At 41.1% G+C, this 26,349-nt stretch overlaps 2 protein-coding genes across 4 annotated transcripts in view; one reads left to right on the plus strand and one right to left on the minus strand.

The window, feature by feature from the left end:
* pip4k2aa (phosphatidylinositol-5-phosphate 4-kinase, type II, alpha a) overlaps positions 1-18,015 on the minus strand; it is a 28,649-nt gene extending 10,634 nt beyond the window's left edge. For all 3 annotated transcript variants that reach the window (XM_069667005.1, XM_069667004.1, XM_069667003.1), the window contains exons 1-6: positions 17,027-18,015; positions 4,804-4,901; positions 4,564-4,660; positions 2,614-2,766; positions 2,266-2,412; positions 1,948-1,986 (exon numbers count right to left, since the gene is read on the minus strand). In XM_069667005.1, the coding sequence (XP_069523106.1) occupies positions 1,948-1,986; positions 2,266-2,412; positions 2,614-2,766; positions 4,564-4,660; positions 4,804-4,901; positions 17,027-17,167 (675 nt within the window). In that variant the 5' untranslated portion in view covers positions 17,168-18,015. The remainder of the gene's footprint in view (positions 1-1,947; positions 1,987-2,265; positions 2,413-2,613; positions 2,767-4,563; positions 4,661-4,803; positions 4,902-17,026) is intronic.
* Positions 18,016-19,800: 1,785 nt separating this feature from the next.
* Positions 19,801-26,276, plus strand: armc3 (armadillo repeat containing 3). Its single transcript, XM_069667002.1, has 17 exons — positions 19,801-19,848; positions 20,028-20,145; positions 20,534-20,659; positions 20,827-20,895; positions 20,978-21,153; positions 21,268-21,462; positions 21,703-21,886; positions 21,990-22,142; positions 22,228-22,330; positions 22,472-22,721; positions 22,864-23,000; positions 23,286-23,454; positions 23,584-23,678; positions 24,787-24,867; positions 24,996-25,178; positions 25,426-25,588; positions 25,734-26,276. Exons 1-17 carry the CDS (start codon positions 19,801-19,803, stop codon positions 25,938-25,940), a joined length of 2,457 nt encoding a protein of 818 aa, XP_069523103.1. The 3' UTR covers positions 25,941-26,276.
* The last annotated feature ends 73 nt before the right edge of the window (positions 26,277-26,349 follow it).

The raw sequence follows: 26,349 nt of genomic DNA on the forward strand, positions 1-26,349 counted from the left end.
AAACTCACCAGAGGCTAACAATACGCATTGTAATGACTTGTAAGTAAAGAGTTAATTGTAGTCTGTGTTGGAAAATAACATCTACATTCATGTTAGCTTGTCAAAAATGCTTCTTAATCTCTAATGCAAATGGTGTCTCATACACACAGCTGAGCAGCGGACAAAAAAGAGGTCACACAGTAGGCTCACGTGCGTGTTAAATCCTCTGATGCTTTTTTTCCACACCCATCTGTTTTAACCCCAATAACGTTTTGTTTCTTCTTCCATTTACAGGAGGCTATATTTAGTTAGGGGATTCCCTGAAGTCTACCATGCCTCACTGCATGGTGCCCCACCATTAAGCCCCTTTAAAACCCAGTGGAAAGTTCAAACCCTTCAAGGTCAAAACTGGGACACTCATAAAAACTCACACATAAAAACCTGTTTGGTTTTTTTTACACGGTCAGAAGAACCTTTGCTGAGCAACGTGTGGACATGCAATGAATAAAAAATCACTTTGGACAGGCATCCACTTCCAATACTGCTGAGCTGACAGGTCAAACCAACAGTGCTCCAAAGTCACAGTGTTCAAGGACACTGTCAGCAGTTTCCGTCACTTAAAGGTCAAAGCCCTGTGTCTAATTTTTAGCTAACACAGTTTGACAGGAAGCACAGTGAACCATCTTTGTAATTTCAGTGACACAATTCAGGTAGGTGACTCTGTCCAAGCAGCCAAGAGCCAAAAAACTCAAAATAGCCAGTCTCACATACACAGCAACATTTTCAACTCATCACATCATACTGCTTAAACACACACCACGCAGTCAGACACAGCTAGACAGAACAAACAGCATACAAAGGACTTTTCAAAATCATGACACATCTGATCGAATAAAACTCAAAACCCAGACACACACACATACACAACCCTCAATCTTTCACACACAGACAGCAAGCAGGGGAACTGATGGAACAGCAGAAGCGAGGTTAGAGGGGATGAAGCAAATTAAAGAGACACAAATAGCGTGCAGGGGGCTAGGAAGGGAATGGGGTGATGAAGAAGGTGCTAACCAAAGGAGATGGATATGTGCTACTGTCATCCTCCCCCAAAGAGAGACAAAAGGAAGGTGTATTCGTTGGGCCTTTGGGGGGATGACAGTAGGTCTAGAGTAGTTTGAAGCTGTGTCGGTTATTGATCCACTGAAATACAGTTTGTTTTATCTCTTTCTAGAAGTGTCCACTTGGCGTTGATTTTCAGTACATAGCATCAGTGTTTAAGTAACTTAAAAGTGTTTTGTTGAGTGTATTTGTAGAAAAAGTGAAGAGTTTCTGAACAGTTTTTAATGACCCTCGTTTCTCACATGAAATTGACACCAGAATTGAGACGTCAGCGTCGAGCGAGTGCCATGGAAGTGTCCATCTGTTCAATCCACACCGACTCTGACCTCCACTGTCACACAACCAGCTGTCCTTTCAGCAAAGCAAGTCCTAATGTGCTGAAAGGACAGCTGCCTGATAAAAATATTGTTTAGGGAGCTATGTGGAAAGTTAATACAACAGGAAAACAGGTAAACTATGTTCACTGATTGACTTGTTGTATTTCATCCCCCACATAAAGAGAGTGGGATATTTCTCCAATAGATTTAAACAAAGAAAACTCACTTTACATGCAACAATGTGGTGTTGGTGTTGATTGAGACAGGAGTAACACATCCGTTTTAAGAGACAGTTGGTGGACAAACGCCTAAAATATTGAACAGGCGCTGGTGGTGTTGATTGAATTAGTTTTTCTCTTCTTTTGATGCATTTGTTTTTAAATTGTAACTCTGAGTTTATAGAAGAAATATTGTGTCTATTTTAGTCCCTTTGGAGCGTACGGTAAGGATTAAGAAGTCCTGCCTGTGCTGAACCTTAAACTTGTGTTGGTATGCATAACAGCTGATCCTGGCTCAGGACAGGTGACTGTACCTTCTCCTTGTCGCTGGCCTCTCTTGCCACAGTGGAACCCTAGAGACAAAAGAAAGGAAGTCACTCTCAACAACCATGCTGTTACTAAAAACTACCTATGTACACTAATTCCTGCAGATACTCATAACCGTTATGCATGCCTGAACACAGGAGCTCACCCTATTAGGCAAGCAAGGCAATGGCTTAACACAGCTTATTACCCAATGGATAATAGCTGTCATGTCAAACATACAACCCGACCGTGTTTGACCAACTTTGGGTACTTCTGAAACTCATGTCCTATCTGATAACTTATCCTGTCTTGTTCTCCCCTCTTACCTTGAGATCATATTTTTTGTAGACAGAGAGGCGGTGAGAGAAGACATTGCGTGTAACAATCATGTAGGTCTCATCTCCGTCCACGGTGAGCCGGTACATCCCCAGAAACTGAGGCAGCAGCGTGTTCCCGTGGCACTCCACGATGAACTAACAAGAGAGAGCGGGGAGAATCAATTTATGACCTCTTTGACAGAAGACAGCAGAGCAGAGGTGATGCAAGTTCACAAAAAAGGGTTCAGATTATTATTTATATTCTGCATGTTTGTAGAATATAAAAAAACGTAGCCTATCTGATAAAGAAGGAAGGCTTGGATTTAAATCTTTTTCTGTAAGACAGGCTGTTATCACCTGATGGTATTTCTTCAGAATGTTATGCATCTCGGCCACATCCTCGCTGCTGATGGTCTTGATGACGTAGCGTTTGTCACAGGACGTATGGAAGCGGGCTCCGCTGCGTCCCTGGGCCTCGCTGTTCAAGGGAGCGCTGCGCGTCAGAGAGTTCTGAGAACACACAGAGCAAAGAGGAAAAAAAGAGCCTTAAAATCTTGCCCTCAGAGAGCCAAGATAAAGTGCTCATTAGTCGTACACTGTTTCACATGCAAAGGCTCCGCTGGGCGGCCTGCCCAGGTAGATAACATCAAATTCCAGTTTTATTTTCATAACAAGATGTTTAATTTTTTTAGTTCAAACTGCATACAGATCACCGGCCTGTTAGAACAAAATGTGGAGTGGACAGCCAGAAGGAGCATGAGAGAAAGTGATGCATGTGTTACTCAGTAGGGTGCTGCCAAGCCAGACAAGCAGTGCTGTTGCGACAGTTCTTCCACATACCACCCTACCACTGCAGCCGTTATGCCTTGCTTGTTCAACTTACTTGTCAGAATTCATATTGAAATCTTAGGGTACATCACTGGTGCTGAAAACCTAATTTCCTCACTTGGTTGAAACTTTGATAAAGCTGCTCTTCTCATGTATTTAAATGGATCCCACAAACCAGAATTTCTGCATCTACCTTCTTGATGTGTGAGCATCCCCCCCCTCTCCAGTCTAAACATGTGGGGTTCTGACCCCTACGCCTGCTGCCTGTCAAAACCTACACAGACACAAACAGCTGCTGCCCAGACTTTGGAGCTCAAAAGTAACATGATCCAACACCCCTGGCTCAATGCCTCATTCTCCAAGAATTCCTCATGTCCTCTGCCCTTAGTTCCCGTTCTGCTCTTTAACTCAGAGCATCACAAAACGAGCACCAACTCTTAAGAGGCAGACTAAAACAACTGATAAGCAGAGTTTCTGTCTTGTGTTTAGACCTAAAATTGGTTTCAGTCTTGTTTCTGGAAATTTACTTAAGAGCGTGGACCCTTGGGGGCCTACTTACAGTCCAGGTCCTGGTGTTACATTGAAGTGGTGTGCTTCACAGGCTGAACATGTTTAAGAGGCCCTTAGCCTGAGGCTGGCATAGATGAAAAGCTTTTAAAGTAATATCCTAATGTTTTTCTTTTAGTTAGTCATTTTTTCCACCACGCATCTAACATAATGTGTGGAAAAAGGTTAATCTGTTTGCACTTCAGCTACCCTCCAAAACCATAATTCAATATTGCAAGCATCTCTCATTAAAAGTAATGGTAACTGCTGCATGTCATCAACAGAGCAGTGCTGCAGCTGGTGGTACCCATCGGCTGTAATGAGGAGTATTACCAACTTAATTAGAACTAATGCCAACAGGCTGCTTCTAAAGCAAGGACAAAGAGAAAAAGTTAAAATCCAGTTAACCTTTTTCGCCACAATGTGACCAGCACCTCATGTAGGAAAGTAGTTTAATGTTGAGAATGTCACGACATTCCTCTGCACTGGCCAGTGTCTTAACACCCCCAACTGCCCACTCACTGCAGCCAGCCGAACCCTAATGTAAACATGCGAGAAGGACAGCTGCACTGAGCCGGGGAAACAACGACCTCCAAATACTGCCAACTCATGGCCTGCACTGGGATGAGGGATTTACAAAGGAAGAGTGGAAAATAAAGGAAGACGAGGAGTGGGCTGAAACAAAAGAGGGAAAGGGAAATGCCTAATAGAGCAACAATTTACTTGTTAAGAAATAGTTATGTGAATCAGTGTGCTTGTAGCACCCTGTTAAAAACACAAGATAAAGGTGCATGTGTTGACTATCAGTCATTCAGCTGCAAACAGCAGCAGGTACTTTCTTTTGTGGAGGTTCACAGTAATTTACAACTATAAAAGGTGATAAAATAAAATACGCATTTCAGCCAGAAGTGGTAAAGATGTTGCTTTTCTTACCAAGAAGTCCAGGTCATCGATGCCAAACCTCTCTCTGAGGTTTCTAAACACCAGAGGGCAGTACTCCTTGAACTTGAAATGGCTGGGCATATTCTCCCTGTGTGCAGACAAAAATCCGTAAACAGCACATTGATGCAACGCTGTAGATCCAAAAGAATATGTTCAAGCACTTTAGAAATGACATATATGTTAAAACCGTTGAAATATTATAAGCATTTAATATACTTAAAAAGACCTTACTTGTTGAAGAGGTGGTTGTCCACTTTGATCTTAGAGTAGGCCTTGAAGTCATCTGGCATGAGCATGATGGGAATCTGAACATGGCTTAACTCGTTTATCTGGACAGACAAAAACACAGGAAAGAAGGAATATCAGTCATAAATAGAGGAACAAAAAGACGTCTAAAACATGTCAGTGAAATTAAATATCACATTAAAAGTGGTAGGAGATATCAATCTAAACACATTGGGATACAGAGAGAGAAATAAATATCTCACTAAAAGGACGTTGTCATTGTTAACACTGATAAACCTAAAGTGGGATAGACACAGAAAGGAATTCCTGTAAATGAATCACCAAGTGGAAAAACCACAGAACCTTTCTTTGCATCTTAAAAAATGTCGAACAGGAATTCAGCAGATATTAAAGCATGCACCAGCTGTGAACTTCACATCTCAACTCATGTAACCTTTTCAGAATGCGATATCCATGCCAATAAAATGCATCTTTACAAAGACTGGTGCAAAGATCAGCATTCACATAATTTCATATGAATCCTCCCATGACTTCACTCTGCCTCTAAAAAACATTCATTGTTATGGATGCGCACGTGACCAAAGAAAAGTGTTTGGATGTACCACTATATATGTAAATGGGTGAAACAGTTTGCCAAGATCCAGTCAGTGAATATTAAACTTCACCAACTTGCTGCACAGAAACTTCATATAATGAATGTTGCACCACTAATTATGAGGACTAATATACGATTCAGGCCAAGTGTTCTGGTCCGGGCTGTCAATCAAAACTGATCTTTGGCACACAACACCTGGTGACGTGAGCAGTTTACAGATTTGATTTTCTGGATGATGTATCCTGCAGGGTTGAAGGATAACTAGAGGGGAAAGGCGAGAGGAAAAGTTGCCAGAACAGCTGAAGGTGTTTTGAACCTTTAGATAAAATCAAGATGATGAAACTAAAATGAGCGTGTGTTTCAGCAAGGCAAACATATATAGAGAGAAACAGATGATATGTATGCATGGCTGAAAGCTAGAGTTATCTGTTGCTCCTGCAGTAAAGATAACCTTAATCTTAGACTCTGTGGTGCCCTGCTGTTTTCTAATCTCCTAGTTGAGTGTGTAAAAGATTTAAAAGCAGATAATCACTATTCTTTTTATGTTTGATGTCATTTCTCTATATGTGCATGGCGAGTTTCAAGAATGGGTTTTTAAAATACCATGACATATCTGAGCCTTACGTATGACCTGCTTGAACTATACTTGATGGTTTTTCAGGTGACTTTTTCTATAAGCACTCATTTTAGTCGATTGTTTATGTTCATAATAGCCATCCAAAAATCAATAAATAGAACGCTACAGTAAATTGTGCACACTGTATAAACAGGGGAATAAAACACAAAAGGTACGTTGCAGGAATTTCCATTCAGAGCTGGCCCTGCGTCACATTGCTGCAATACGTAGCCCTGACATTTGTTATGACTCAGGCACAGCTTGACACAAATATGATGTATGCGAGTGTGAGTGTGAGTGTGTGTGTGTGTTTGTGCGTGTGAGCTAGCCTACTCGTTGTTGGCTGCAGGCAGGGGAGCTGGCAGCTAGCTTGAATCTATTAATAACCTGTCATTCCACCAGGCAACCTGTAATGTAGGTACACTGAATAAACTCACAAACTCAAACTCTGATTGACCACAACATTAATCACAGAAACGTTTGTGTGTGCGTCTCTACAGTACAGTGCCAAACGTACACTAAGCTTTATACATTGCTCACAGCTAGGATTGTGCAGACATGGAGAAGTTGGTGTCAGATCACAATTCCAGCAGCTGCCTTAGAGGAATACTTTCTACCGCTGGGGATTGACTCTGGCCTGTGATGTTGCAGGAGTATTACAACAGATGGTGCAGAGAAAGGCTTCAGCATGACATAAAAGCATTTGGCACTCTCCAGGATGACATAAAGAAAGGTGATTTTAAGATAGTATACCCAAAAATGTTCATGACAATGATGCTGATGGTTTTGTTCAAGAACAATATCAATACTTAGCATGATTAAGACTTTAAATTGGCTAAACCTAGCTTAAGCTGTCTGACTGATTATGATTAGCAGGTTGACCTCAAAAGAGTATGCGTTTGATCCTACGGCCTCTCAAATTTCAGAGGCCCAGTTGCTTTAGAGCTAGAGTATTAACATTGAGGACTGCCAAATAGTCTGTAAGGCAGACTTATGAAGGTCAACTGAGCAGGCAGAGGCCCTGTTTACACCTGGTATTAACATGTGTCCTGAGTGATCCGATCACAAGGGGATAGCCTTAAGCACAGATGTAAACACACACAAGAAGCATTGAGGACGGATTGAGAGCCGGTCACTCAGGTCACATTCGGCGTGGCTATGAAAGAAGTTGTAGAAGAGACAGGCATTCACAACACTGACCTTGTACTATTAACTGAGACTCAAGTCTGCATTAGAGTTCATAGACTTCACTGGTAAACCACAGAGCTGTGAGTCGGCATCACAGTTTTGTTGTCAGTTGATGTTTTTTATATGCAAATGAACAGAATTTAGGCCAGGTCAACAGCGATACTGGGAGCTGTCCTCTTTTGACCCGAACACCCAGGACAGATTTTCATACCAGGTGTAAACAGGGCCAAAGATCCATTGCTAGTCCCCAACACAGCTTTTAGTCTAAACCCTATTTCAAGTTCAGTGTGTAATGTCATTTTTAATTTCTGCTTTCACAAATGCCCCGTTGTTACGATTTACAGATTCTTTATAACCAGGTGGATGTGATAGTTCTCAGGATGTTGACAGCTGTGGAGATGGCAGGAATATTGAAGGGCAAAAATGTAACTACTACAGAAATAATTGTGAAATTGGCAATATTTATAGTCCTTTTTGTATGCAAACTGTGGAGGTGATAGTGTACTTATTTAAAATATTAACAATCCAGTGCTGTTGGTTGTCTGTTAGCAGTTTCAAGGTATAGTAGATTTAACTAGCTCACTTTGATAAGCACAAACAACTGAACACACTTCATGTTCAAGAGAGGAGCATATAAAAGTAGGCAGTATGTTTGTAAATTTCTTGCCAGGCTAACTTAAAATTTACCAGAATAAGCAATTTTGAAAGCCTTAAGTAGAAAAGCTTACATTCACAGAATCTGTTTGTTATGAAGACCCATGAATGCATACTATGTGTATCAAAAACAAGAGAGATGAACTCTGACCCACTGCCTTGACTGGTCAAATGTAAAACAAATCTTAGAGCTGAAGTCTGCAAAAGCTGTCCAATGATGGGCAAAGGTCTTCCTCTGTTCATCATTCAGACGTTCCCTTTAACCAGCTCAGCAAATAAGCACAAACTGAACACAGTAGAAGCTGTTTACTTTGATCATGAGGTGAGAGTAAGAATTTCCCTTGAATATCCCTGCACTTTAAATATCCTCTAGGATTATTGTAATCTTCTCGAGCAAAGGAAGAAGGAGAAGAAGCACAAGAACACAGAATTAGTGTGAATCATTAACAGGGGAAGGAGAGCATTTTTAGGAAGGAAGACTTCGAGACTGAGAAAAAACTATTTTTAGGGAAAAAAAAGAAGCCATGTTTGAAAACAGAAGAAAGCAAAAGAGAACAAAAAAGGAAAGGCAGGCGTTAAAGAAACATAGGGAGCAGAAGATCCAAGTACACAGATGCCATATCTGAGTATGTTTCAGTGCCCTGGTGTGATAGGTACAGACGTCACAGTGATGCTGTAGCACAGATGCATTCTGGGTACTCAGTAGGGAGATGTCGCCTCATCAACAAGGCTGTGTTTCACTCAAGGGCAAAACAATGCCTGATCTTACCAAACACACATAGCCTTGCGCGAGGACACAAGTGTGTTGAATGCTAACGCAAATCATATCAATCAAAATTACTGACACATACATGCAAAGGTAAGAAAGTGGGCGAATGTATCTGTAGATGTATAAATGGTAGGATCTGCATCAGTCTGACATAGCCACAAATCTTACTCCTGCACCCATGTTTTGTACTTCTGCTGTTTGTCGTCACAAGTCACTTTATTAGGTTATTTTCACAAGTCATGGTGATGTCAGTCTCTCTCGTGTACCATTTTGCGGTTTGGATATTAGGCACAGCATTGATTTCTTTTTATGATAGTGGTATTGTCATGGTGCCAAATGTTCCTGCAGGCACCTACATGGAGGTGTGGCTAACAAAGTATATTGACCTGACCCTCCCCCAGTACCTTTTCCACATTAAAAAACATGTGTGGTACTCCTGTTTTATCTGCTGGCTCGCGTCAGAATTACTATCTCGAGCATAGTGTAGCACTTATGTTTTGTTTAATCAGGTGCCTCCCGCATATCTGCTTATCCTCATGCAGCTATCAAACTTGCAGACAAATTTCACACCCCCACTTCCTGTTTGTCTCTATGGTGACGAAGACTGGTTTTCCGGCCCAGAGTGAGGCAAGTGTGTGCTGTTCCTCCATTGGACAGGAAGTTTGTGAAGAGAGCGTGCTCAGTCAGCAGCATGGCATAGCCTTATCTCTCTGTGCATTGACACTGACGCCCTCTTAGCAGATGACAATAGCGAGATTGTAACATCTTTACTTAAAGAAATCTAGATAATAAGAAAATAAGTATGCTTATTTCCAGAGTTGCAAGATATAAAATGATAATGACGATATTAGAGTCGAGAAAAACCTCTCCTTAGGGGAGAAGGGAAAGAGGCAAAAACATAATGGCATGCCATCAAGATGAGTAGCCTGGAGGGAGACATTATACATTACACAGGGAAACTATGACAGTGATCTCTCTATCTTTTCTCATCTCTGATAACTGCAGGTTCTGACTTGCAAGCTACAACTACAATGTGTCACCAGTGTAAAAAGGCATTGTGGTTTTGTGGAAGTTCTGTTAAGTCCCTCTTGAAATATACCTTTATTGCTAAAGGTCATAGATGACAGTTTTTGCCATCTATTCTAATCAGTGTTTTAATCTCAATGAGGCTTTTCCTGGTCAAATTAGATTTAAATCAGTGTCCATCAATTTAAATATCTGTAGGTTCTGTCTGATCTGATCTTAACTCATAAAATTTTATTTTGGTAAAATGTTGATAAAAGTTAAAAGACAAAGTAACCACATTAAAAACCCAATGCTTGCATGGCCGGCTGAACTATCACTACGTAAAATTGTTGGTTGTGCACTCTGTAGTTCACTTTCTCCCAATGCTGGGATGTCAGTGTCATCAATACATAAAACATAATTGCAAAAGCCTGGATGGGGCCTCATCTGACACACAGTACTGGAATCCCTACTTACCAACTGTGCATCACATGTACATTAGTTACTATACAAGCCATAATTACACCATGCAAAACAGCCACAAACAAAATAAAACAGCTGTTCAAAAATCAATATATGGTGAATCTGAATATCTGATATCATTAGGGTATTCTGTATTTGAACAGCCTTTTAGCCATTATAAGTATTATGCACAAACCCTGTTCTTGACCCATTCCAGCATTTCTATATCTTAATCTTAGGTCCCAAAATTAAAAACTAAATCTCATTTTCACTTGTTGGCCCTGAATTTTGGAATAGCATGCCACTAACAATTAGCTTGTTTTATTAGATAACAACACAACACAAAATAAACTGACTTAATAAGGAAAACATGTCTCATGAGGCAAATTTAACTGTACAGATAAAGAGGATAGGTTGGAAAAACTTGTTTAAGGTAAAAGACGAAGGATAGAGTGAGAACAGCTAGTTATAATAATACATTTTTCATTGGAATCATCTGACAGCAGCTGTTCTGGTGTCAAGCTGTCAATTATGTGAAGGGGGAAATGAAACATGTGCTCTGAAGGAGTGTCTCCTTGACACCATGGCGTGACAGCATGCATTTCCTCTAATGCCCATTTACAAGACATTAAAGTCTAAGTGGCTCTAATTAAAGTGTAATCAAGACTGAGTGATTATGCAATTAACCAATATGTGGAGGTGTAAATACACTAGGAAGGAAAGTGAATTTGCAGCACAGCAGTTTTTGGTACAGACATGCAGTATTTTTACATGACCAAATATGACAGATAATGTTCAGAAACAATTAAGATAATCATATGTAGTATAGATACACCCAGCTAAATGGAGGTTTGCCCTTTAATAGTCAGGCAGTGTTCATCAAAGGTCACATATACAGTAGCTGTAGCAGAGAGTGTGTGGACTTGACCTTTCTCTATCAAATTAAAAAGGATATTACATCATTACCTGACCTGTTGCCAACCCCAGAGCCATTCAAAGTAGTAGCTAACAATATCCACATAAAGAAAAACATCTGATTCCCTTGCATCCAAGTCAAGCCCTTTCAGATGGGAGGCCCTAAACACTGTACAATGTTATCTTGGTATGTGTATCAAAGATTCTTTGGCTAGTGTGTAAAAAAGAATGAACCCATAATGGATAGGTGGATGGAAAAAGGAGCTGAGTATGGTAGATTTAACTATGTGAGTGTTTAACTAACAATAAATCTGAAATCTTCGAGGTATTTATATAGCAAGTGAACCTATTTTTCAGTTGCAAATACCTCACCACTCAGGAAAACACTAAATCATGTACAGTTAATCTTAGATCTGGTGTAGCGGTGCTTGCCTTCTTAAAAATTAAACTAAAAATATGATCATGGCTGTCTGAATGTGACCTATTTCTGAGCAGCAATATTACAACTATAGCGTCAGGGGTAGCTCCTACTCCCATTACTCCCTCAGCTGACAACCACAGCATAGAGAGGTCAGCCATAATGAGGACATAAGGATGATAAAAGTGGAGCAGTGGTAAGGTAAAAGGACTTCTGCGCGTGTGTGTGTGTGTGTGTGTGTGTGTGTGTGTGTGTGTGTGCGTGTGCGTGTGTGCAAGTAAGAGAGACAGAGACACAGAGAGCAAACAAGGCCTTGGACAAATGCCAACAACTACCTGAGCCGGACACCTGCAGCGCAATTAAAGGATTATGGTATTGATCTGTTGAATTGTGGGACGTCTGCATTCACATCAGACACTAAAAGCTCATTTTAGTCTATTTCAGTCAGTGTAAGTCATGCACACTGAAGAAGAAAGGAGACCTGTGTTTGTAAGTCTTAGATAAGACTTAAATACATTGTCCCAGAGGGAGATTTGTTTTTACAACCAATAAGTCTCATGGAGCCTACATTAGACTACAGCCTATGCTAGGTATACCAAACACATACTGTGTATAATTCTGACTTCCTGAGGGGTTTTCTTGCTATAGACATGTTGCTATCTTTGTTGAAACACTTAATGTCTAATGACTAGGTAGTATGGAAATTACAGAAACTATAGTTGACATCAACAGGTACACACTCATTCAGTAAGCTCAGCATGTCTGCTGAGAAGTCAGTGCTATGAAAGGCCAGCTATTAAAGGATATAGTGGTTTAGACGGACTGAGCAACAAACAGGCTTATGGTATATGGCCTGTCCTGTCTGCTGAATCAAGCTGCTCAGCAACATGTCGCATTGCATTTGGGCGAGAACTTTGCAAAAGCATGGTGATTCTGTGGAAACACACAGAAGTAGTCATATCCAAACACATTTGCATGCATGTGGGAGCAGACAAAAAAAGAATGTTTCGTTTTTCAAGGTTTTTGGAGACACACACTGATGCCAAACCGCAAGAAGCTTCCTCAAGTTCCTTTAACTGTCATTGCCTGGGGGTGTCAAGATGTAAGGCTCCAGATATTCTGTTTTCCCCACCCATAACCATCACACATATTAGCTGTGGGTCAATCCTGCAGATATTTATAGAATCTCCCTCCAATGCAATCCACAGAAACAGACACAGCTACTGTGAGTCAGACAGAGAGGCAGGGCACAGCAAGGAAACGGGAGAGACAGAGAGAGGGGGACAGGGAATGAAGGTGAGCGAGACGGACAGGGTGACACTTGGGGTGATGACAAAAATAGTGAATGAACCTGCAGGATGGGGAGAATTTAAAGGAGGTACGGGATGAGATGAGTGACACTAAGTCAAACCAAATGAAGCCTTAAAATCTATTCAATGTCTTCAAGGAAAACCTTTTAAAATTTTGTTTTCATTTATTATTTTATATAATACGAGGGAAACTGTTAAACAACTCACATTTCAGCCTGTACTGCTGCAATTGAAAGGCCTGTTTTTTTCCTCAAATGGCCTCTTGATTCGCAATATGCTTAATAACAGTAACAATACTAGTTACTGTTATGGCCTGTAACATTAAAAAGCTATGTAGAACATCAAGCCATCAGCTGTCATCTAATTTTAAAAAGGCAGGGGCAGGTAACCTGCAGGAGCAGGATGGGAGCTCAAAGCTTGCACAGTTGGTGTCAACCCAGTGACAAATATTCACAACCGAACAGTGGCAAACACTCTGACGCCTTTCTGTTAGAACAGACACCCAAAGGACAACTCCGGCAAACAAGGACTGTATTTCCTTTTAAAGCTTCACAAATTCCATGAAGGTCAGGTAGTAAGCTCGATTCTGGCCCCTTTTCCACTGCAGAGGGAAAACTTCCAAAACACAATTTTAGAATAAGTTAGGAAGATAGTATCTTTCTGGGAAACCAGTATTCACAACTATGCTGTTAGGGCCTAAATCCATGCCAAAAAAATCCCACAATAGTCTGTTTTCTCCCCAAGAGTCTGGTCCAACAAGTTAACACCACTGACTATAAAAGGGTGACATGACAAGAGTGTTAATGTACCACAGAGCCAAGATTCTGAGGTTTTTACTCGTATGTGAGAGCCACTACTTTTCAAAGAATACAGTCAAATACAGGATAAATCAAAATTGGTCAGCTTTTTGGCTTTTCCTGTGGGTTTTATTTGTATTATTTTATTCTGTTCTCTTCTGTTCATGTTTGCACATATTTAGCACAAGTATGAGAGGATGGTCATTGCTCTCAACTGAGTAAGTGAGGTGTAAGGCTGCTTTCACAGGCACAGAATGAAGAGGGAAGGACACTCATTTACTTACCGACTCATCATTTGAGACTTTTTTGTAGCAGAAACAGATCCTAAAGAGACAGAACCTATTCTATATTTCTAATGTCATGAGATGTATTTTGTAGACTTTGCTTTGTTTGAGCTTTTGCACCCACTAAGCTTCAGTGGTTATAACTGTGATTTTCACTGGAAAAAAAAAACGTTTCAGCTTTGGCCTCAATCCATTTCTGCAAAAGTGTGAGCAGTGATATCTATTCAGACTCTTGGGAATGCAAGAAAAATTCAAAGTATTTGGATTAAAAGAAAAATTGGCTACCTGCTGTCAATGACAGTATTTTTCAGCAAGCTGCCACACACTGTTTTCCTTATAGAAAAATGTTAAATAAGCATTTCTTGCTTTTCTGAGCCATTACACAATAATTATGATGACATAAACTGAATGTTCTGGGCCACATTTATTTTCATTTTTAATGCATCTTGGCACCCCCTTCTTACTTAGCAGATTTAGTTTTTTCACCATTATGCTCCCAGAGCAATGACACGGTATTAAGTCTCTTTTTTCAGGAAGAGCCAGAGAGCATGTTTTTGACTGACGGGCCACATTGAATAAGGGGGGTGGGGGTCACATTTTGCAGGACATGTGGATGTGTGCAAGTGTTTGCATGTTGCCTCTGTGGTCTGCTTGCATTCTCAGGCCTTCCCCTTTATTCATTCCTTCGCAGTGTCCTGTTATTTACAGGTTGAGGTAACTTTTGTAAACTCCCTGAGGTAAAGCAAACTGTCAATAACACTTAACTAAGCTGCAGCCTCCACACAGTCTGGCAGGCTCTCAGTGGCTATAACTGGTGACCTGCCATGGAATGTTATTTTTATGTTGCCAATGGTTTTAAAAAACAGAAACCTTATCAAGTGATGGGAAGAACAGCAGAAGAGGTAGCCTAAGGCGTAAGAAGGAAATGTGCTGTCGGCAGACCTGCTCTGAGTTATGCAATGCAAGTGAACTGTTTGAACATGTTGACTCCTGTCTAGTAGTGATGCAGGGATTGCAGTTCATCTACGGTTCTGGCATGTCAAGTCATAAAATTAAAATTCTGATTAGTGGATGGGTGAAATATTACAGAATAATCAATAAATTCGTTGTTATTAAATAAAAGCAGTGATCCAACCACAGGAGAAAAAGTGCATCTCCCCATTAAGAGGAACACTGTGCGCATTAAACTCAAGTCACAGCAGCGTAATGTCATTAATTATTTAAATCACCTGACATGCTGACTAGATCTAATCTAAATTAATATTCTGGATTTTTCTTTACAACTCAAAAGTCACACAAACAAACAGAGTCAAGATACATATGGTTGTATTGTTTGGAGTAAAGCAACAGCCTTTTTATAAACGCGGAGCTCCATCAGAACTGTCTTAAACAAATCTGGAAAGCTCGGAGTGAAATTTAAAATGTGGGTGAGGGTCTACAAATAAAAGAAAGCATTTATTTGAGTGGGTGGATGATTAATGTGTAGGCTACTTGAGGAATACGATCATGTCAGAGCTGCATCACAATTGTGATGCTTTTTGAAAACTCGTTTGCCCCTCACTCAGTCCACAGTTCTAAGTATCAATGTTGCTGTTGTCATGTATTTCAAGTGAGATTCAAAAAGTGAACTATTAATCAGAACAACACAGCTGCAAGGAGGGCAAAACTCCTGTGTACCTTACTCTTCGCCCTCAGGCTCAACATCAAAGCCAGGTGACTTTAATCTATGAACAGACTACAGCTTAGATACAGAATAACAGCTTTGGTTCTTTAGCTGTCTTGGCCTCACATACATCAGGTTATCAAGAGGTTGCCTAATCCACACAAACCTGCCTTCCCCAACACTAGGCCTAAAATCAAATGCTAGGGTCGACATTGAAAAGGTAATACTTTTTACACCATCATCATTATGCTTACTGTGCATTTAACACCCAAGGATTCCTCAACATAATTTAAGATGCCAAATGGAATGACAAACCTTGACAAAACCAAATCTTTAGTGATGTTCAATTGTCATTTAGTATCAAAGTTTGCAATGTCTGTCCTCTGCATTTGTTTGAGATTTCTCTTGAGGGAAATTGTTGTACATTTTTAAATGGCAGTGATGAGATTGAAACCCACACCTCCACAAGAGGTAGGAGCTCAAATCCGGCGCCTTAAGACTGCCCGGCCACATAATAGCAAATCAATACTGATGTGTAACTGATATCAGTTCGGGAACTTGTCTAATATATATGTGTGTGTATATATATATATATATACACACACATCTGAGACAAGGAATTCTGAATTAACCTACTTTAGCTGATATGTGTCATACTTGATAACCGCTGCCACACCAAACAAAACCAGGCAGGACAACCACAGGCAGACATGAATAAAGAGCAAGAAAGCCAGGACTCTGCATTAAAGGAATAAATGCTGCTGCTGATTTCTGCTCAGCTCTTTGTTGGAATTTTGGATGATAGTTTCCCGAAATCCAAAAGACCAGATAAATTATTCAGTTAACGGAATGATTTCACTAGAATATCCATTTTATGATTATTAAAACCAAGACAAGTATATGATGAAGGAAGGGGTAGATATTAATAGCAAGCCTACAAGGGCAAGAAACTTAAAGTACTCCATGTTAAAGTCTGTTGACTGAACACCATCTCTTTGTGTGTTATAACATTCCTAAAAGGGGTTCAATGCCAGAAATATTTGTATGTCTTCTGCTGGGCAAGTTTGCTCTCTTAAACATATGAGTGTAATATGAGTGCAAATATTCAGCAAAGGAAGAGAAAGAGAGCAGAGAGCAGAGATAAGCCGTCTTGCATGGGAAGATCTGCTCTCTCATGACACAGAGCCCGAGGAGCTTATCCTACATGTGCACAACAGGAAGCCAAAGAAGGGTTTCACTGCTCACATAAACACCATACACCAAAATCATGGAGAATTAACATCATGCAAATTGTCACTGTACAAAGCTTACTTAGGCAAACATTAATATTCTGCTGAATTCAGCACATCTGTAGCCACCCACATACACATACATTCACAGCACTGTAGCCCACTGCTGGACATCTGTCATCTCCTGTTTGTCAATCAAAGTGCAATATTACAAAGGCTGATGGTTGACAGCAAGTGAGGCTTAATGTATCACAAAGGGTGGAGGGCTCATCATCATTATGGACATTAGATGATGTGACTCACCGAGTGGTTGACTCCCCACATCAGCACGCTGAGCAGAGGGTCGCTGGCACGGAAGAGCTTCACTTTCTGAGCCACGAAGTGTTTTTTCTTCGTCTTCGTTTTGCTCGCAATAGCTGCGGCGATGCTGCTCGCCGAAGCCATCTTTAAGAAAACTGGCTTTTTATAGCAGTCTGTGCGATAATCTTGACTGTGTCTTCCCTTGAAGCTGGCACAGCGGCCACCAGCTCACGACTCAGTAACACCAACACTGTTCATTTAGCCTGCTCGCAAATCAAAGTGTTACAATTCTTTTCTTCATCAAACGTCCCACACAGCTCGGCTGACGCTATGGCCCGACCACGGCAAGGACTAATATGAGAAAAACGACTTGTTAAAGCTAACAACGCTGCTCTCCTTCGCCTAACAGTCCGCTGCTTCCCTCAGCCCACATCATAAGTCACCTCTCTTCCTTCCTTGACGAGCCCGGAGCTCTCCGCACCCCTGCGACGTGAGCTCTCACTGAGCTGGCGTTAGCATAGCCAGGTAGCCTGCTAGCTAGCACACACCAATGGTTAATTTAATAAAATCAGTAAACGTATAAAACAGGGGAAATATGAGGCTCCGCTACAAAGAGTTCACAACTTATAATGCAGCTTTAAAACAAGTTTTTAAAATGACAAGTTTATGACGCCGAAAGCCTCACTAAACGCTCCTGACCACCCTCCGACCTCTGCTTGCGAGCCAGCTATGCAACGTTAGCCAACCGTCGAGAACCGAACTCCGCTCAGCAGCTAGTTAGCATTAGCCTGCAAGCTAACTACTATCATTAGCTAGCAGCTCTTTACTAGCACGCAGCTCAGTCCTCCTACGCGTTTGAGGTCACTCCTTAAAGATGACAGGGGTGTCATGTTATGTCCTTGGCTCGTTTGAATTAAAGCTGTTTTATCGACGTGAAATCAGCGGGTGTCCACCTCCATCTGCAGGACCGAGGTTCATGTGTGCTGCTGTCAACTGACAGCTCGAGAGGGGAGGTGACTGCCTCGCGCTCTGCAGTGCCTGCTGCGCTGATTCGCTGCAACCCCCTCCCTCCTCCGGGTCTATGCTACTTTACTGTGCTTTTTAATAGAGTCTTTTTTATATCAGTATTAAAATTGGATATCAAGCCCATATTTACAATCAAAACGTTGTTAATGAATCAGATATCCTGTTTGAGGGTAAAAATAAAGCATCATGAATGTCAATTACCATTTTCAGGTAGGACAATGAATGTGATGTGATGGTTTCTTTGCAGCTCGAGTAATAATGCATTAGCAGAAAAAAACTGTACATCATCCCAGCCATCCCCCCATCCTTGGCTTGCTTTAGTTGAGATTAATCTGGGGCTCATTTCAGGCAGCAGAGCGATAATGTCCCACACCACCAGAGGTAATGTCTTTAGAGGTCATTTGGTTTTTCTGGTGCATACTGTGCTGTTTCCATCGGCACATTGCTGTCTCAGTGCCTCTTAGGACAGGAGGCATCAGTGTGCTGATGCTGTAGAAGGCTCATTTGTTTTATGACTCACACTTCAAAGCAGCAATACATTTATCTTAATACTATTTCCTATGACCTACACAGGAGAGACCCCAATCCCAGTCCCCTCAACACACAACATTCACTCACGCAATTGCTTTTAAATTAACTTTTGATTTTTCCTATATTTTCGTTCTTAATTTTTATGGAGGAGTTAGCTTGCGTTATCTCTTTATACATTGCGATATTTTTACGTATTAATTAGTTCACCAGGACACAAAGTCATTATCTGATTTCACTCTGTTTCACAGGTGTCAGCATTCACATTTTGATGTGTTTAATGGCACCTTTTTATGTTGAAATTCAGCTTCACTGTACATTTTATTGAAGGTAACATTTTTGTATGTTGTGCATGCAACGAATACAAATCTATGAATAAACTCATGCATCGCAGGGCTGATGACGTCATTATTCTCTATCGAATCTAAAGATTAAAACCATTAACACCTGATTTATTCCGACATTAAACATCACCATATCCATATCTAACAGGTTCAAGGGAAATGCTCAAACCCTGTTTAGCCCGATGTGACACCCGTTGCCTAGCAACGCGGTGTCAACCTCCTTTCCCCAAACACTAAACAACAGACTGCTTCCCCTGACCGGCTGTCATGTTAATTATGAATCTTAAACTTTAGTTTGGAAAAATAGGTGAGTCATGGTGAATATCTGAGATACTTAACTGCAAATATGTCAGTTTTGTGTGCGTTATGTATGAAATTGCTACTGAGTAGCTAGCAAACTGTCAGGTTAGCTTTGTAGTTTACCTAGCATAGCTATAGCATGACTGCTGTTCATAGACTGCATTGTGAATCTCTGTCTGATTGCTGCTTACTGTTGTCCTGTCCATATTCTTGTCATTTTGCTGTTGTTTTTGTCATACTGCTTGTGTATGCTTGTCTTGTTGTATTGCCTGTTAATGTTTGCCTGCTAGCTACCTGTCCAATGCTTGTGTGCTAGACTGCATGCCATGTATGTACTGCATGTTGTCAATGTTTGGATGTGTGCTGCTGTCTTTCTAACTTTTGACATTTCCTTTTAGCCCCTACCCCCATTCCATCAAGAAGCTTGGCCTTTTGCCAGGCCATCATTGTAAATAGGAATTTGTTCTTAATGACTTGCCTGGTTAAATAAAGGTTAATTAAATAAAACTAAAATAAATGAATCAATTAACGCTGGTTAGAAGCATTTTGTTCAACTGCAGTTTCTCTCTAGGCATGAAAATGGGGAAGAAGATGAAGAAGGAGAGTGAAACTCCACGCAAGGACACGGTGAGAGAAAAGTTACACGAACGCCTCTTCATCTTTACCCTTCAATAAAGCGTAACTAATGTGTTTCTGAAGGGTTTATTTCGTGTTAGCTAAAACAGACCTCAAACCCAGAATAAATACTGTTGCTTTATCAGGAATAAAGCATTTACATCTCTACTTCTCTCTCCTCACACACCCAGTTTGAACCTGTACTTGTTGAGGGCAGGACCCCAGAAACTGTGGTGCTACTGCTGAGCTCCACAGAGGAGGACATCCTTGTCAAAGCCTGTAAAGCAATCTACTTATTTGCAGAGAAAGGTATAGTAGGCTCACCACTACTATTGCTTATAGCCTACATATTAATTTAAAAAAATGTGATCACTCCCGCATCTAAATGGAAAAAAATCCTTTCCATACATTTGCTGTGAAATTAACTGTTTCCATAAAACATTGGTATAAAATTCTATATTAAATATAAAATGATCAACATATTAGTTTGAATTTAAATATATCTTAATAATCTATACTCCTATGTTGATTTCCACCTCATTTCAACTTAAATCCCCTCTTCCCTCTAAATTTATTCAATCATATTGCAGTGTTTGTCTTTATTACCTCGCTAACACATAATAACTGCCCCCAGGCGCACAAGTCTGTTTGGCACCATGGCTTCTTTTTCATGTTCACTGTCTCCCCCTGTTGTTAGGAGATGAGAACAAGGTTTCTCTGCTGGGACTTGGGGCATTGGAGCCTCTCTGCCAGCTCATCACTCACAACAACAAACTGGTCAGACGAAACGCAATCATGGCCTTGGGCGTTATGGCCACGGACGGTGAGTCACAGACCAAATCAATGCTGCCTGGCATCCATAGTCATGTAATGCTTTCAGTACGTCCCATGTGACAGGCCTTTAAACTTTCAGAATAACTTTACAAACATATGATTGTTTAGAGAGTTGCTGATTACAGAATTAACTTTTTCCTTTGGTTTTATCGAAAGATGATGTAAAGAATGCTTTGAAAAAAATGGATGCTATTCCACCAGTCATTGACAAACTGTCACCTGAAGGTGAGTAATTTGCCTTGTAAGATTATGCATCGAAAAGTGGATATTTACTGTATATTAGATGCTGTTTTCTCTCCTATTCAAGAAGATACAGTTGTGCATGAGTATGCAACACTGTTCCTGGCCTCTCTGTCAGTGGATTTCGTCTGTAAGGTCCAGATCTCTGACAACAAGGGCCTTCAACCTCTAATCCAGCTCCTATCCACTCCAGACCCTGATGTGAAGAAGAACTCCCTAGAGATCATCTTCAACCTGGTTCAGGTGACTTAAAGTAATCAGTTTACAGTATAAGTTTCATTTATCAGCATGTCAAAGGCCACAAAAGGCTAGCTTTGTTTGCAAGATATCAGCTGTTGTTGTACTGTGTGTATGAAGGATTACCAAAGTCGTCTGGCAGTAAATGAGCTGGGCGGGATCCCTCCAATTCTGGAACTCTTGAAGTCGGACTTCCCCGTCATTCAGCATTTGGTTTTAAGGATTCTGCAGAATGTCACCACTGACGAAGACACGCGTAACACTTTCAGGGAGAAGCAAGGATTTCAGAAGCTCATGGATATCCTCAGTAACACGGTAGGTGTGTGTGTATGTGAAGGAGGATACCTGCTTTTATGGTTAGATGATTATGTAAGTCTTCATCCTGACCCTTAAAAAAGAGAGGGTAATAACTGTCTATATTAGCGTTTTATGTGCCCTCTGGAGATGGTTGCCTTTGAATTTAATCTCAGCTCTCAACTCCTAATGCCTGTTTATCCCATTCCAGGTCTGTGTCCTATATCCCTTGTGTCCTATCTATCTTTTTATTTCTTACAGGACTTTAGCGACCTTCATGCTGAGGCCTTACAGATAGTTGCTAACTGTTTGAGTGACAGTGAGAGTTTACATCTTATCCATGAGGATGGGGGACTGACGAGGCTGATGGAGTTTGTTCTCAGCCCTAACTCGCCTGAAATCCAGTCCAACGCTGTGAAATGCATCACCAAGGTTGCTCAAAGCCGTAAGCACAATAATTCTAACCTAACTTTCCAATTAAAGGTTTGGAAGTTGTTATGGTATAAGTAACTATTAACTTTAGCTGTGTGTTTTTTAATTGCGTTCAGCTGAGAATCGCAAACTGCTCCACAAGCAGGACGTGGAGAAGGTTCTGGTGGAGCTTCTGTCTGTGCCGGACGTCAGCGTGCAAACATCTACCTGCCAAGCTATGTCTGCCATGAGCTTCCATCTTGGTAGCAAAGACAGCTTCAGAGACCTGGGTACTGCACAGTAACGCAACCCCCATGAACATCAACAACACACTCACAATGAACTGTTACCTAATTGAATATGTGTGTGTTTCAGGTGCTATCCCTGCAGTTGTACAGATGCTGAGCAATGAGATTCTAAGAGAGGCAGCAACCCATTCCCTGTCTAGCCTCACACATAGCAACCAGTTCAATGCACTGTGAGTCCCTTATACAGTCCTTATTTATGCATATATACATGTCACAACCGCATCAGAGACATGCTATGTTTCATACTGCTTTAAAAGTAATCTATTTACACTTGCAGTAAATCTCACATCCATTCCCGTGCTCTCTTCCAGTGCAGTGTACGAGGCAGGAGGCCATGAGATCCTTGTCCAGCAGCTCTATGGAAGCTGTCCCAGGACGGTGGCCAATTCTGCAGCCACGCTTGGCAACATGGCAGGACAGGAGGTCATCCGCTGCAGCATCTTGTCACATGGCGCCATACGGGCTCTGGTGGAGCCATTGAAGTCCACAAATACACAGGTCCTGGTCAGCACTACGCATTGCCTGGCACAGTTGACCTGTGATACAGAAGCGAGATCAGAGGTTTGTGTCTCAGGACTGTTCAGAATGCTTCCTTGATCTCTGGACAAAAATATAATGCAATATATGAATCAAAAGTCTAAAAAATGTTTATTATAAACAATGGTTGCTTAGGAATTGCCCTGTCACTCTCTATCCTACAAAGCTACAAAGTGCTGGAGGCCTTCAACCACTGGTCAATTTGCTGCACTCCTATCATAAGGAGGTGTTGCTTAATGCATGTTTGGTTATCATTGTCTGTGCCAATGACAAACCCACTGCTGTGGAGATGTGCAAATTCGGGTAAGTAACTGAAATTAAATGAACAATTGTATCAGAGCATAATTGATTAATCATAAAATGTAGAACTGAACAAGCATTATCACTTAGTGTAAAAGACAGGCGCAGTGAAAGTGTAGTGTTAGCCAGTAGATGGCAGTATAGGACAGTACAATACGTAGCCACATAAGAAAATATGGGGGATTTTATTCAGATGTAGATGTGTATTAGTTTAAATGTTTCTATTTATCATTAATGTCTGAATATGTGTATGTGCTTGTATTCCCACTCTGTTTATGTGTGCCTTAGAGCCCTGGAGACGCTTCAGGAAATCAACCAATCAGTGAATCGTAGGAGCGCTTTCAGCGAGATGGCCATGATCAGCCTGCTCAACTCCAACTTGTCTGTAAAATACAGCTTGACAGGTCATCTGGCGTCCACTGAAATTATAGATGATGGCTTCTACGACGCCGGGAAGGTGTGTGTACTACTTATTGAGTTTTCTCTATTTCACCAGTCTTTCACGAAGAAGAAAACACACCGTTTCAAAGGATAATTTAAAATTTTGATTTTTACAATAACATGTTTCTCTCAATCTGTCCATCAGGCTTGTGCAGGTCAGAGGATTCTGACGTTGGAGGAACTGTCCAAGCAACCTGTCAACCAGCATCGGCCCATCATCGCTGTCAACACAACAGCAGAGTATGTTTTATGGATTTTTTTGGTTAACAGGAGCTTAAAATTGTCAGCTATTTGCATGCATCATATTCTAGCCCTGCAATCTACCCACTCCAAACTGTGACTCTTACCTCTTACTCTACAAGCAGAGTGGGAAAGAAACAAGAACAACCACGCAGGTAGTGGTGGAGTGTTGGCTGACACTTGGCAAATTTCCTACACTACCAGCCACAGTTTATTGTGGTTGTTACTACCACCCTCCCCTTGTCTACTCCAATCCAGTTCTCCAACCCCCCCCCCCCCCCCCCCCCCCCTTCTCCCCAGCTGCCTTCTGGGTACCCCGTTAGCGTGGCCTCACAGGGTAAACGATCCCTTAAAAAGATGGGAACACTCTCAGAGTACAAGAGCCTTTGTGTTTAGAGTGATGGACTAACACACACAGTTATAAATGTGCACTAGATTACATGCATGCAAACCATTGAAGATGCAGCAGAAGGATACACATATGCATGTGGATTTGTAGACACACAAAACCACACATGATATATATAAAATGTTGCAGCATTTTCACATTGACAAAGAAAGCAGTGCCCCCCCTGGGTACCTCAGGTCCAGCCCATTTCCATACCATGTGCCCTCTCCAGCATGTACACACACACACAGATGGACATATACACACACCCACACTACATCTCATGCATTTTTAAGTAGTATCTTATGTAATCTACCAAGTTGAGTGTGATCTTAGTTAACCTTTTAAATGTATCAAGCAAAAAGCAGAGTTTGAGACTTGATAGCAGTTACTATCTACCTATCTGTATGAGTGAAAAATGTTACAGTCCCAGTGTTGGGATACAACAGCATTATAAAATTATATTATAACTACATTGTATGTGAGCTTAAAGTGGTTTTACATATATTGCATGCACACACTCTCCTTATTGGACACTGGCAAACAACTTCAGCATGCATCGCTTTTGAATAAACTATACCGAAATATAGTATATCCACATATAATAAAGCAGGCTAGATGATACCTAAATGTTAAACACACATGGTATTAACTTGACATATACAAAAAGAACAGTGAAAACAGCAGTGTTCAAACCACTTTATTCTTGTCTCTTTGCAGCACAGAGACAGTGCCAGAAGAGAAGCAGAGCAACCAATCAGAACCAGACACCAGCAGCAAGCCAGACAGCAAGACATCGAGGTGACAGTATGTGTGAATGCGATGGGCAAGGATTTCAGTAGAATTTCAAGTATAAATCATCATCAACATACTTGTACCTATTCTCAGACACTGGCTCAGAGTTCTTCAAAATGTATTTCTCTGTACAGGAAGAAGAAAGAGGATGACAGTCAGAAAGACGATGCCCAGCCTGAGCCTCCTGAGCCTCCTGAGCCTCCTGAGAAACAGTGGAAGATGATGGATGATGTGTCATTACAGCTTCTAGCTAAAAAGGCTAAAGAATCCATTCTCCAGCTGAATGATGAACGAGAGCAGTTTGCTGCCTTGGCTAGGTGACAAGCTAATACAGCAGTGCATAACCAACATTCAGAGATGTCACTACAAATATAGAGGGAATCATCTCATATTAAATGATAGGCAGGCATTGTTTTCAAATCCATAAAATCCTAGAATCAAACTGAAACAAGTGGCATGTAACATAATAATAAGGATACACTGTGCGTCTTTAGGATGCAAAATCTTAAACACTTTTTTGAGGGTTCATGGATTGCATTTTTTTTTAATGGATTTTGGTGTCAGGTTGGTGAGTGATGCAATGGGCGGAGCAGTGCAGACGGAAAAGTTGCAGGAATTTCCATGGGTGTTGCACCTCAGCAAGCTCAAGTTTCAGCTCCAGTCTAATGTTGTTCCCATTGGTTTAATCAGAAGGGGGATCTACTGCCATAGAGCACTTCTCTTCAAGGTACCACACAACATCTTCTCTCTGAGTTCCATCCTCTATATTTTTTTCTCTGTTTCTGCTTCGTTGTCTAGACGTTTCATGTAGACCACTACCCTCTCTATTAATCCATCTGTATAATCCCTGTTTCCTCTCTTTACCTTTTCAGTGTCTGGCAGATTGCATTGGACTGAGCTGCACACTTGTAAGGGGTGACTACAACCGGGCTTGGAACGACGTACTCCTCTTCGATGGGAATCCATCCAGCGATGGGCACTCTGCACAGCCCTGCCGCTACATAGTTGACCTCATGCACCAGCCTGGAAGCCTGATAAAGGCCAATACCCCTGCTGCTGAGCAATACAAGACTATATAGACCAGCACTGTGGTGTAGAAATACTACAGTACAAAATGTATGACCAGGCATTTTACTGAGCTGCATCAACAATCTTTTGTATTTTATGTGTATTTCCTGTATGGCAGGCCATGAAACAATCAGTTAAGGAGCCTATTCTTGGAATAGTTAGCCTTAACCTTTGGTTATCCAACATCGTTGATTCACAGTGTTGTACCTTATACAACGTGGGATCAAACAATGGCCCCCTGCACCACAGTCAAACACCAGCAGGTGGCCTTTACGTGCTGTTTTTGCCTCGGCTGAGGTCAGAACTTTAAACCTAAAAACATTTTGTCAATTCATGGATCACTTATTTTAAAGGGGACATATTGTATGCTGTGATTATTCAGGCAAAATAAAGTTCCTCTTTGTGTCAGATTTTCTAAAA

This window comes from Semicossyphus pulcher, unplaced genomic scaffold (genome assembly GCF_022749685.1).
Source record: "Semicossyphus pulcher isolate SPU_LCO1_2020_fin unplaced genomic scaffold, fSemPul1.0.p SCAF_18, whole genome shotgun sequence".
Lineage (NCBI taxonomy): Eukaryota > Metazoa > Chordata > Actinopteri > Labriformes > Labridae > Semicossyphus > Semicossyphus pulcher.